This window comes from Coturnix japonica, chromosome 3 (assembly GCF_054131305.1).
Source record: "Coturnix japonica strain WE chromosome 3, WE-NBRP24, whole genome shotgun sequence".
Classification (NCBI taxonomy): domain Eukaryota; kingdom Metazoa; phylum Chordata; class Aves; order Galliformes; family Phasianidae; genus Coturnix; species Coturnix japonica.
The window spans coordinates 40229904-40243334 of NC_140665.1; the positions used below are offsets into that span (position 1 = coordinate 40229904).

The 13431-nt window shown below is 42.0% G+C and overlaps 1 protein-coding gene across 1 annotated transcript; it reads right to left on the reverse strand.

Moving 5' to 3' along the window:
• Window positions 1-1600: 1600 nt before the first annotated feature.
• LOC146761377 (uncharacterized) lies at window positions 1601-5594 on the reverse strand. Its single transcript, XM_085541350.1, has 2 exons — window positions 4262-5594; window positions 1601-4219 (listed from the first exon to the last, which is right to left on the reverse strand). The coding sequence occupies exons 1-2, from the start codon at window positions 4856-4858 to the stop codon at window positions 1601-1603; spliced, it is 3216 nt and encodes a 1071-aa protein (XP_085397476.1). The 5' UTR covers window positions 4859-5594.
• Window positions 5595-13431: the final 7837 nt, after the last annotated feature.

Consider the following 13431-nt stretch of genomic DNA (forward strand, 5'->3'; position numbering starts at 1 on the left):
GCAAGCGAGGTGCTAGAAGAAGCTGAACCTCTGTCCCAACTACTTCAGAAGCAGCCCGAACCCCCTCATACACGGCTAAGATCTCCTTCTCAGTTGGAGTGTAGCGCTCCTCAGACCCTTTATATGCTCGACTCCAAAATCCTAGGGGTCGGCCTCGGGTCTCTCCTGAGGCTCTTTGCCACAAACTCCAGGTGGGACCTTTCTCTCCAGCAGCAGTGTAGAGGATGTTCTTCACATCCTGTCCCGTCCGTACTGGCCCCAAGGCCACGGCACGGGCTATTTCTTGTTTTATCTGCTCAAAAGCCTGCTGCTGCTCAGGACCCCATGAGAAATTATTCTTCTTCCGTGTTACCTGATAAAGAGGGCTCACTATGTGGCTGTAGTTTGGGACATGCATTCTCCAAAAGCCCACTACTCCCAGAAAAGATTGGGTCTCTGTTTTATTTGTGGGCGGAGACATAGCAGTGATTTTGTCAATCACATCTGCTGGGATGTGACGACGTCCATCTTGCCATTTTATGCCTAAGAACTGGATTTCCTGGGCAGGCCCCTTCACCTTGCTGCGCTTAATGGCAAAACCAGCTTTCAAAAGAATTTGGATTATCTGTTTCCCTTTCTTGGAAACCTCTGCTGCTGTATGGCCCCACACTACAATGTCATCAATATACTGCAAGTGTTCAGGAGCATTACCCTGTTCCAAAACAGCTTGGATCAATCCATGGCAAATTGTTGGGCTGTGCTTCCACCCCTGGGGTAAACGGTTCCAGGTATACTGAATACCTCTCCAGGTAAAAGCAAACTGTGGCCTACATTTTGCAGCCAATGGGATGGAAAAGAAGGCATTAGCAATATCAATAGTGGCATACCACCTAGCTTCTTTTGACTCCAATTCATACTGGAGTTCTAGCATGTCTGGTACAGCAGCACTTAATGGAGGTGTAACTTCATTCAGGCCACGGTAATCTACCGTCAGCCTCCATTCCCCACTGGTTTTACGCACTGGCCATATGGGGCTGTTAAAAGGCGAGTGCGTTTTGCTAATCACTCCCTGATTTTCTAATTGGCGAATTAGCTTTTGAATGGGGAGCAATGAGTCCCTATTGGTGCGGTACTGCCGTCTGTGAACCACTCTGGTGGCAATTGGTACCTCTTGGTCTTTTACCTGGAGCAACCCCACAGCAGAAGGATCATCTGACAGACCAGGTAAAGTTGACAGCTGCTTAACACCATTTGTGTTTACAGCAGCTATCCCAAAGGCCCATCGATACCCCTTGGGATCCTTGAAATATCCCATCCTAAGGTAATCGATTCCCAGTATACATGGAGCCTCTGGACCAGTCACAATAGGGTGTCTCTGCCAGTTTTTACCAGTGAGGCTTATTTCGGCCTCCAACATAGTCAATTCTTGGGAACCCCCAGTCACTCCATGGATATATATTGGTTGTGTCCCTTGGTGACTTGAGGGCATTAGGGTGCATTGTGCACCAGTGTCCACCAAGGCTTTATATTTCTGTGGTTGAGATGTGCCAGGCCACTTAATCCACACAGTCCAGTATACTCTGTTGTCCCTTTCCCCCCCCTGGCTGGGGGCAGGGCCCCTCTATTGTTTACCTCGTTGACTTGCAGCAACTGGAACTCTCCCCTTCTTGGAAGAGTTCACCTTGGTAGTTGTTTCACCTTGTAATTCTTTCACTCGTGCCTGAAGTGCAGAAGTGGATGAATTACACCACTTCTTCATGTCCTCCCCATGACTACAGAGGAAAAGCAACAAGGCAAGACGTGTAGTCTCATTGTTGATTCGAGGTGACTTATCGTTGTCATTTGCTTGAATACGAGGACGTCTCTTTTTTATGGTTGAGATTTTCGATGATACAGGTCGAGAGGAACTCATGTTGTTTAGCTCTCTCAATAGGCGATCGTGGAAATCCTGGTTTCCATCATCTGGTACCACCGTGGATTCATCTACATCAGGCACATTAGCCAATTTGTCAATAATATCACTTTGTGTTTCCTCCACTTTGTCTAACCTTTCCACTATTTTTTTTTTCATTTGGACAATGGCTGAAGTATAAAGCTTAACTTCTGTAGCGCTTATAAATAATTCAAGCTCCTGAAGTCTGCTAATTAGCTCATTTACAGGGGGCTTTCTTTCCCCTTTGCCATATACCAATGCAAGTGCACTGGCATGCTTTTCTGGAGCTGCCTTTGTAAAGTCACGCCACATTTGTCGTGGAACGTGGACTGCTTCAGGATCATGTAATTGGTTTGGATTGTTACGATTGAACTGGGGGCTGTAGAGCATTTCCACCAGAGCCCTTTCTCTCAAAAACTGGATACCTTTCTCCATATCAGTCCATTTCTTTTTCTCAGGCTCCAAGTCCCGTTTAAAGGGGAATCTGTCTCTTACCGCTATCAACATCCGCTTCCAGAGGGTGTAGGACCGGTTTTGGCATGTGCCTATACCTCTGTCCACACGTGAGTCCCTGGAAATGCTACCCAGTTGGCGAGCTTCACTGCCATCGAGCCACGCACTGTTGGCACCATTGTCCCAGCAGCGAAGTAACCAAGTGACCATATTTTCTTTTGGCTGACGTGTGAAATCCTTTCTCAGATCTCGAATTTCACTCAGTTTAAAAGATCGATCAATAATGGTCGTAATACTTTGCTCACCTTTTGCTCTATCAAGAGTCCCAGGTGTTGATGTTGGCAGCTGTGTTGATGAGGCTGCCCCATCTATAAGTTTGGACTCGAGAAATTCTCGTAAAGAAAATCTAGCTTTTGGCTCCTCGTCTGACTCTGACCCTGACTCTGACGCTTGTGTTATTTCCTCCAGGCGACCTTCCTCCTTTTTCCTCTCTCCTAACTTTCTCTCTCCTAACTTTCTCTGCTCCTCTGACTTCTTCTCCTCCTCTAACATCTTCTTATACTGCTCTAACAACCTCTGCTCCGCCGACTTCCTCTGGTCTTCTGACTCCTCCTGCTCTCCTGAGTCCCCCTGACCTCCTGAGTCCCCCTGCTCTCCTGAGTCCCCCTGCTCTCCTGAGTCCTGCTCTCCTAACTCCCTCCGCTCTTCTAACTCCTTCTGCATTTTCTCTATCTGAGTTGAAACTCGTTTTGTTTTTCGCCCTCTTACAGGGGCAACCAACATTGTATCTGGTGCCCCCGGTGGTTGGTTAAGTTGGAGTACATACGGTTCAGACTTGAGGGTGTCGCATTCTGCCCTGAGGACGTTATAACTAGACTGGAGGGCGTCGTGCTCAGACTGGAGAGCGTTGTGCTTACACAGGAGGGCGCTGCGCGCTGCCCGGAGATTGTCGTACCGGGACTGGAGGTCTTTGTGTTCAGACTGGAGAGTGTCGTGCTCGGACCGGAGGGCATCGCGCTCAGTCTGGAGAGTGTCATGCTCGGACCGGAGGGCGCCGTGCTCGGACTGGAGAGCGTCGTGCTCGGACCGGAGGGCGCTGTGCTCGGACTGGAGAGCGTCGTGCTCGGACCGGAGGGCATCGCGCTCAGTCTGGAGAGTGTTGAGCTTGGTCTGGAGGGCATTGTGCTCGGTCTGAAGAGTGTTATGCTCGGACTGAAGAGTGTTGTGCTCGGTCCGAAGGGCATTGTGCTCAGTCTGAAGAGCGTTATGCTCGGACCGGAGGGCATTATGCACAGACTGAAGAGTGTTGTGCTCGGACTGGAGGGTGTCACAGTTGGATTGGAAGGCATCATGCTTGGCCTGAAGGGTGCCGCACTCAGACTGGACGGCGTCATACTTGGACTGGAGAGTGTTGTGCTCGGTCTGGAGGGCATTGTGCTCGGTCCGGAGGGCATCGCGCTCAGTCTGGAGAGTGTTGTACTCGGACCGGAGGGCGCTGTGCTCGGACTGGAGAGTGTCGTGCTCGGACCGGAGGGCGCTGTGCTCGGACTGGAGAGTGTTGAGTTGGGATTGCAGGGAGCTTTTCTCATCCCAAAGTTTTTCTGCGTCAGCTCTAAGATTCTCTTTCTCGTACCAGATTGAGTCTCGTTGGTACAGGAGATCTTTTCTCTCAGCTTCAAAAACTTTTTCTCTCTCTACCTTCTCATCCCAAAGTTTTTCTGCGTCAGCTCTAAGACTCTCTTTCTCGTACCAGATTGAGTCTCGTTGGTACAGGAGATCTTTTCTCTCAGCTTCAAAAGCTTTTTCCCTCTCTACCTTCTCAGCCCAAAGTTTTTCTGCCTCAGCTCTAAGACTCTCCTTCTCGGCCCTGAGACTCTCTCTCTCAGCTTCAAAAACTTCCCTCTCAGGAATGGTATTGACTAAGGCCCAATAAGCATTAGCTAGGCCCAAAATCATTTGTGCCTCCTGAGATCTGCCTGAGCCACAACATTCCTGCCTCAAATATGCAATCAAACTCTCAGGATTCTTCAAGTGTTCAGGAGTGAAGCTCCATAACACTGAAGATGTCTGTCCTTTGAGAATCTCTTCAATTCCCTGCCACTCAGTATTCTCTGGTTCTAGGGAAGACTTCCTCCGGATGTTATAAATCCAGATACTGAGTGAGATTATTACAATAATCAACAGTAAGATCAGGGAGATTAAGAGTGTGGCCCACTGATCATTCAAGAACTGCATAAAGGATTCATAGAAAGAAAGAGGAGCACGCTTAAAAATCACCATTTCTGTATAATTAGTTGCATTAGTTGCTCCCTCTGGAGCTGTATACAGATACGAAGTGAGCATTGCTAACCATGCTTTCAATCCATTATACAATTGTATAGCTCCATAAGAAAAAGTGGCTAGCTTAAACATGGCCCAATATGTTCGGAGCGTCTCAAAAAAGGAACCAATGGCACACAGTCCCTGGTAAAACAAATTTAGTAGAGAAAACATCTTTTTTCCTCCAATAGAGAGAAAAAAGTAAAAGAAAACAAAGCTCAGCAGTGTTTATAAAATATACCGGAGTATTGGCAGTCCGCCTGGACTTTCAAGGTCAAGCTCGCAGGTGCAGAATCCCAAACACGAGATAGCTCCTTAACAGGGAAAAAAAACTCGTAGCTCTGTTAAAAGCTAAAAGAGCAACAGAAGAAAACACAGAAAAACAGCAACTCAATTTGCCCGCATTCTCCACCAAAATCTGTCACGGTTTGAACTAAAAATCCACCTGCGTCCGTGACAGGGGGCCGTAGGCCCCGGAGGGGCCCTAGGCCGAAAGGAAAAAGTTAATTAGGAAAAGAAAACAGCGGCAACGATCTAAGGAGGCACACTTATTTACTAAATACTATATCGAAATACAGGATAACACAATATAATACAATATAATTGAAATTGAGCTAACGAATCAAGCAAAATAGGAGAGAGAATGAGTCCCGTAACCGAGAGGCCTACTGTGAATCTAGGCGAACGGCTGAAGGCTCCCACACACTCCCCTGAACGCCAGAACTCGAAAGACGTCAGTCTGTTCTGCGACAGAGTTAATATAGAGTCCAGGTCCCGTGACCTATCGTGTTGTTCCCTGGGAGATGTAGTCTTCTTCTGTAAGTTGCAGATTCAGTAAAATTATTCATGCTTAATATGATGTTATGATGTGGAATACTGATAGCAAAAATTACAAAATTATTAAACCATGACAAAGGAGCATTTCGACAATGGTCTCAGACATGCGGTTTAATTTTAGGTAGTTCTTGTAGTCCTGTGTGGAGCCTGGAGCTGGACTAAATTCTTGTGGTCTTTTCCAACCTGGAGTATTCTGTGATTCTTTTTGAAAGTTTTGGATGATGTTTTGTGTCAGCACTCAATCAGTCATTAGTGGAGGGCTTTCTTGGTCACAGACTGTGTTCAAATTGGACTTCAATAAAAATATTCATAGAAAGGCTAAAGTGCTGTGGGTTTAAATGCTGCTCTCCCTGTAATAGTAAATGCTTTGTGCTGCATCCAACATTGGTCACACACTTCCATAACCGCTTTTTTCCCTAGCCCCCAACACCTCATCTCCACAATGGGCAACTGAGTAAATATTATAAATGTTGGTGACCATATAATCTTTATGTTTTAATACCAGTTAGAAAAGGATCTTTGTTCATAGGTCTGTCATACTTATGTGCCCAAATACCAGCAGCAAATAGGAGCAGACACTATGAAGTTGCATTTTGGATTGTCCAAGCAGCTCACAAGACGAAGATATAATAAATATGTGTGAGCCAGGAGTGGCCTATCCATTTTAACTTTTCCTCACTGGGGGAGTGGCAACCAAGGTTTCTTGGCACTCGCTCAGCCCTCCTGCTTTGGTATAATCAGGAGCTGGAAATGTACCATGACTAAGTCTCTTTTATATCAAATTCAAACCCTCTTGTCAATGCCAGGATTCAATTTGCATTTTCAGTGCCAAGGGTCAACAGAATAACTCTACCCTCTGTGTGTTAAGTCAGTCTCATGGATGAAGGGAAATACCTATTCAGCTTAATTTAGGTTACCAAGGGACAATTTCTAGACTTGCTACATAAATTAGAGTGAAAAATTACAGAATGTGGGGGGAAAATGTCTTTTTTGTTTGTTTTTGGAAGAAAGACCTGTTGTGTCAGCAACAGTCTCAAAAAAGTCATTTTTACCTTTATACATGATTTAACCTACTCTCAGCTTTTACTAAATTGGAAACCTATAGAAAGGTCCTACGCACATCCCACTGCCTCTCAAGTGTAAGTGCTGTAGGATGAGGGGTTTCAAAGGCATTGTGGTCAAGAGATCAGATTGCAGTGATGATCATGGAGGTATTTCCTCAAAAACATTAAGATAAACTGCAAGTGTTTACAAAACTTTAATATACCAAGTCCTATAACGAGCAACTAAAGGAACTGGGGCTGTTTAGTCTGGGGAAGAGGAGGCTGAGGGCAGACCTTATTGCTCACTTCAAATACCTGAAGGGTGATTGCACTGAGAGCGGGTTTAGTCTCTTCTTGCTGGTGACAGGTGACAGGAGGAGTGGAAACGGCCTCAAGTTGTGCCAGGGTAATTTTAGGTTGGATATCAGGAAACACTTCTTTACAGAGAAGGTTGTTAAGCACTGGAATAGGCAGGGAGGTGGTTGAGTCACCGTACCTGTGTGTGTTTAAAAACCATTTGGATGTGGTGCTCAGGGAAACGTTAGGGTATTATGGTTAGGTTGCAGTTGGACTTGATGATCTTGAAGGTCTTTTCCAACCCAAACAATTCTATGACTCTGAGCCTACTTAGAGCCCTATAAACTGTCTAGTCAGGCATTTGTTTCATATGCTACAGATCCACCTAACTGCTGAAGGTGTACAGTACTGGCTAGCTGAATAGCAATGGGAAGCCCAAGGCTAGATTCACATAATCTCTTTCTTGTGAAATTAAGACTGGATCAGTAGGGTAGAGGTATCAGTCAGCAACCATACCTACTGGTAGGCAACAATTATCGCTCCCTTCTGCCACCAGAATAATTGAGCAACTACCCTTCTATTCCATCAAACAAAATAATACACATCACACATTTCAACAGGTCATTCTCTTCTATTTCATGCTTTTTTCTTTCACCTTCCCAGGGAGGTAATAAGCTTCCTTTTCTAACAGTCCATTATTTTTTTTTCTGCAAGAGTGAACATGAATAACAAGGAGAGTTGGTATGAAATTAATTGGAATTTTGGCTACATTCTGTAAATTTTCCTTCATAAGAATAAGCAGAAGCATTGCTTTGTACTTTTTGACGTAGTTTCCTGACCTTGCTCAAGTTTAACAGTGGAAATTGTCATTGAATGCTAATGTGTCGTAAGAGTTAAGACTCAACATGGCAAACATAATTTCTGCTCTATTGTGTTTTAGCCAACTCTAGTATGTTGATTTGTGTTTACAAGCTGTCTCTACTACTTGGTTCTGAACATCCCTGCATGGAAGGTATCATTATCAAATAACAACGGGTTTCTTAATGGATTAAAAAAAAGGAAGAGTGGCAAGAGAGAAAAAAGAAAAGAAATATTGACACTGAGTGACCTAAGGATGATCATAAGACCTTCATCTTTAATGTTTCTGGAATCATGTTTGGGTTATCTCTACCTGCTGCAGGGATATTTGCTATGGCACTTGCATTGTGATGCAGCCCCACATCATCTCTGATAGTGACCAGCATCAGTAGGCAGGTCATAGAATCACCAAGGCTGGAAAAGATCCATAAGATTACCAAGTCCAGCCATCCACTCATCACCAATAGTGTACAATATTCTACCTATACTACATAGTCTCAGAGTGATTTGATGCTGGAGGCATGAGATTTAATGTCCCTTCCAACATGCACTTTAACCTCAATTGTTTTGACTGGATATTCTTATGGTTCATTTAATGCCCAAGATTATGAAAAATCCCTGCTTCCTTAACGTTTCTTGCTTTTAGAAACAACACTGATCTTTTTTCAAAGCATAACCCTTGTCAGATCAAGACCAGTTCAAATTTAGTCTTAAATGCAGAGTCTGGGCTTCTAGAGGGTTACCCTTAGTTTAATTATTCTAAGTGCTAGGGCTGAAGTATCTCACAGGAAAATTTTCAGGTTTCCATGAGTTGTGCACAGCTTTCTTGAGAATCGGTAGTTTTAACATATGGAGAGTTTGTGGTTCAACATGTATTTTTTGGACTTCTGTCAAGTATAGACCTCAGTGAAATTGCTAACTCAAAACCTTCCTCAGATTTGTCTACCTTGCTAATGCAGCAGATGTAGCTTGCTGGCTTGGGGCCAGTTCGTAAACTAAACATCTTTTGCTGGAAGATGTGAAATCACAGATTCCTTAGTTCGTCTCCTTAATCTCACTCTTCCATATGTACTGCCCTCCTTTACTGCCTCCTCAAAGTCCTCTCTAATGTCTATGCTGAAATTTTGCAATCTAACTCTTCAAATTCAACTTCTTCCCCTGTGCAGGCTTTTCCTCTGTTCCTCCCTTTCCACACTGCCCCCTCCTTCCACCCCTAGCCCCCAAATTTCATTAAACAGAAATAAGGGGAATTCTTGTCTATCCTCCAAACCCATTCTCCATGCCTTTTCATTCATCACTGTTGACAACTCTTCCATCTTCCCAGTCACTCAGATTGACAGCTATGAAATTATTTTTCACTCCACACTTTCTAATATCAAGTCCCCTCAAGTTCTGTCCTCTTTGCCTTTGTAGTCTTCTAAACCTGCCTCTTTCCTTTTCTTTCGTGTCACTCATCATCTTGCTCTTTTGGAATACTACAGCCTCCTTTCCTTTGCATTTTCTAGAAGCCTTTCCACTGAAGCTGACCCAATAATTATTGGCTAAATTCATTTCTTCTCCCTTACTAAGCCAGTGTTTTTTAGTCTTGTTGTTTGTTTGTGGTTGCTTTCTTTTTTCTTTTTTTCCAAGTTCCATCTCATTTTCTCCCATTCTTTCTACATCCAGTTCAAAAGTATAGACAGAGATTTTGTTTCTTTAGTGCCTTCCCATCTCAGATCCTATTATTGGATATTTTCCACTCATGAAGTTACACTGCTCCTCAAGAACCTTATTGCTGTTCTGACTTTGTTTAACAAAGCTGTTGCAATTCAAGATTTTAAATTATATACTCAGTAGTATAACTTATTTCTACATAGTTGTTGCACATGTAACTGTTACTGTCAGCAACTACAGCCTTCAGAGCTCAAATGAATTTAGGACTCGTGCAATCTGTTTGATTAAGTTACAAAACTGTTAGTAGTTATAAGACTATTACTTTGGAACAGTCCTGTCAAACAGAACTTCTGTCTTTGTAGATGCTTTCACTAAGAGATCTGCTCTTCCAGCCATTGTCACTCCCTTCAATCTAAAGATGAAACATTCTGGTCTGTGTTGTGAGCATATAGCTACATGATGTGACACATGCATACATACATATGTATTTATTTAAACATCTGTCTCTTCTGTAATCAATGAGTTTTGGCTGCAGTTCAGAAATCTTTCAAGATGATTGGCTTTTGAGGTGGCTTTAAGAATAAGTATTTCCTGCTTAGGTTTCAGCCCCTTTCATGGCTACATGGCTCAAAGATAAGGGCTGAAATTCTTAACATTTTAGTCACAGTAGTCAGAGTTAAGAAAATCAAACTCTATTTGAGTTATTGTCTGCTTTGCACTTCTATTGTCTTTAGAAATTCAATTCCCTCTTTGGAGTCTGCAAAAGTGCTCAGTGAAGAACATGAAGTTAATATTTTTCAGAAGTGATTTCTGAATATGCATATAAAACATACATTCATGTTAGCTGAGACTGCTGGACTATTGGAAGCATGAATACCTGTATATTTTTCATGTTCAGAAACAGCAAGGAAACACCAAGAAAAAAAACTATAGTATAGTAGGGAAATTATGGAAAGACTCTGCATGTGTCCTTCTTTTCAGATATGTCAGTTCTATGGTATTTCATCTTTTGTCCCCTGAAGATAGAAATTTAACACCAGGTAAAATGCACATGTTGTCTTAGTAAAAGCAGGTATGTTACAGAGGAAAACAAATATCCATAATGACGGGGGATGAGATCAGTTGTGAAACAGTGTCTATAATGAAGAAATTTAACATAGATGTGTTTTCTTTTTTCATCAAATTACTGCACATTAGACTTCATGGTTCCACAAAGAAAATATATAAAAATGGCAGAATTGTTTTTTGTCTTGTAAAAACATTTGCTCACAGAATGAACTCTTTGAAAGCTAAACGTTTATGTTGCCACAGTTTAAACAAAAACATCTTTAAGGCAGCTTGGCTTTAAAGATCAATCCTGTGTATGGGAAAACTCTAGCAATGGGACCAGCTTTGCTGGGCAGTTCTGATTTATATGTGATTTGTAAGGCAGATTTGCCAAGTTTATGTTCCCTGTACAGTGCCAAGGTCCAAAGCCTGTTTTGGTGCCAGTCAGCCCAGCTTTGCTGTTTACAGACTTAATGAAAATGAGCCAGAGATGTGCCTCATAGAGTTCCTGGAATACCCACTCTGTACTTTACACTAATAATTAAAGTATTCCAGTGAGAAATTTGCCAGACTGGTATACCTAAGACCTGGCTCTGACCTTGATGGATTTTACTGCATATGAACATTATATATCCGTGTTGACATGGGTGTGCCTATTTATGAATATAAGTTTATTTAAAGTAATTGGGTCTAGAGGGATGCAGGATATGTTTGCAGGAAAGATCATACTATTCATTAGAGTATACATCCAACTGTATGCCAAGAAAAGACAAATGTGTAACTGCACAAGATTATATTACTGGCACCAACAAATAAGGTCCAAATCTAAAGCGATTCCCTATTCATAGCTGTTGTGCCATTTGTACTGCTGTCTTTCTGACCTAGATCCATAAAATTTGCAGTTAATTTGCTGTGTCAATTCCACTTAAGGACAAGCTGCTATTGCTCTGGCTTGAAGGGCAAGTGGAATTCAAATATATATCAAGCGCAGAACCGAGACACATGCATCATGGCTGTGCTGCTGTGGGACTGCTGTCATACTCTTCTATTAAAAAAAAAGGCATGATAATGTTACATGTGTATAATATTAAGAATTTGGTTTGGCAAGGCAGGGATGCATCAAGCATGAAGCTGTTAATCTGATTTTGTGGGTTGTTGATCGACACATTCTCAAGGGATTTTCTTCATAGAAGCTAGTCAGGATTCTTTTTAAATATATCTTTGCTGGTTCATGTTGATTTCTTTAAACTTAAACTTTTCAGAAAACTAGGATCATTTTTGCAAAATTTTTATAGTGAGGTGTCTGAGCTCCATTATGAAGTTTTAGGTGATATAAGGAGAGCACATTGTGTTCTATACTACCAAGTGGTCTAGGATCTCAGATATTGGAGGTCAGGCTTGAGAAGTTTAGGGAAGAAACTTGGCATTGTCAAGTTTTTTTTTCCTGAGTTTCAAAGGAAAATAAATTTATACACATTTTTCAAGATATCCCATCTTCTTCTCTGCACAAAATTAAATGCTGAAACTGTGTGTGTGCGTACATGTGCATATGTATGCTGTATCGGAATTCCTGTTTTCTAGTCATTGCTGTTGCATAGTTAATGTATAGTTCTGGTATAATACAAGCTTTGAGGTTAGTGTTTTCTGGCACTCACTGAGTCTGTGAAGCCATTATGATCCATTTTGCATAGAGACTGTTTTCTGGCAGACAAAGATATTTTTCACAAACATGAAGACAGGAGTGTCGTGTGAAAACAGAAAACATCCAGATGTCAGCTGAGATCCCTGTTTTCAGTTGGGATAATATAGTGTAGTAATGATTTCATGTTTGCAAGCTGAAGTCCACATACATTCACAAAAAGTATTTGACCTACCATTTGGAAAGTACCACAGAGTTTAATTCCAGATCCCTTGAACTATTGTGGATATTCTCTTCAAACTGAGGAAATCCCTATTTGGCATAAAGTTGCATCTAAAAAAGCCCCATTTTCATTTTTTTTCAATGAAGGAAATCTTCACCAGTTAACTTTCTGTGAGAATTATAATTCTGAGGCATTCAGTTAATATTCTTTCAATTCCTTTGGGAATTAGTAGGAATCACTATGCAGATATTTGCATGTAACTTTCCAACATTTAATTATGAAACATCATGTGCCTTTGACAGGGGCACATCTTACCAGTGACTGTTTTGGGAACAGTACATTCAGTCAAGGGAGAAGAAAGAGACTTTCTACCTGATGGGAAAGTTTCCCAGGTTTCTTGCCAACATTTAAATCTCATTATGCAAATCTCCCAAATGTATGGCAATGTTGCTTACTGAACTCCTTATCTGGTTTGTTTCTAATGTCATATCTGATTTAAAGAGACTAAACATATCTCAGCTGAATTTCAGTGTGAAGCATGTCAGGTATCCAACCTAAGCAAATTCTCTGAAAAGCAGGTGCTGTACAATATCTATTGATACAGTCACAGTGTGACTCGCCAAAACCTGGTACTGAATAGATCAGATCATCACCTCCTGAAGACAGGGTTATTAATTAACATAGTGCACAAATGGGTTGATGGTTGGACTAAATGTTCTTAGTGGTCTTTCCAACCCTAATGATTTTATGATGCTACAAATTTTCTCTTTGTTTTCCCAAAGCTATGCAAACAGCAGTCTTCTCTTTTGATTCAGTAGCACAACAATTAGGAATTCAGCTGAATATCTAAGATGTGTTCTTTGAGTGATGGTCATACCCCATAGACTTCTCATAACTAGGGAAACAGTGTTGGTGCTTTTTTGGTAAAGCATAAGATCAACCATCTGAAATTCTTAGTCCTCTTTTGACATTGGTACTGATCTTTCAGGGTAACCTTAGGGAAGCTGTATAATTTATGCAATTCTTGAGTTTTCCCGCTTGTAAATAAGAGATAATTACATTTTCTTTTCTTCGGTCAGTCTTCAAATATTTTCTAATTAAGAATACTATGTGGCTGCTATCTAGGGAGTAATGACCTCAGCTGAAATCT

What these genes read in the sequence shown, in the direction of transcription:
- LOC146761377 (XM_085541350.1), bottom strand. Translation starts at nt 4,858, where the DNA reads ATGTTTTCTCTACTAAATTTGTTTTACCAGGGACTGTGTGCCATTGGT. An exon ending in ATACCATTCCTGAGAGGGAA is followed by an intron (nt 4,220 to 4,261) that starts GTTTTTGAAGCT and finishes GCCGAGAAGGAG; the next exon opens with AGTCTTAGAGCTGAGGCAGA.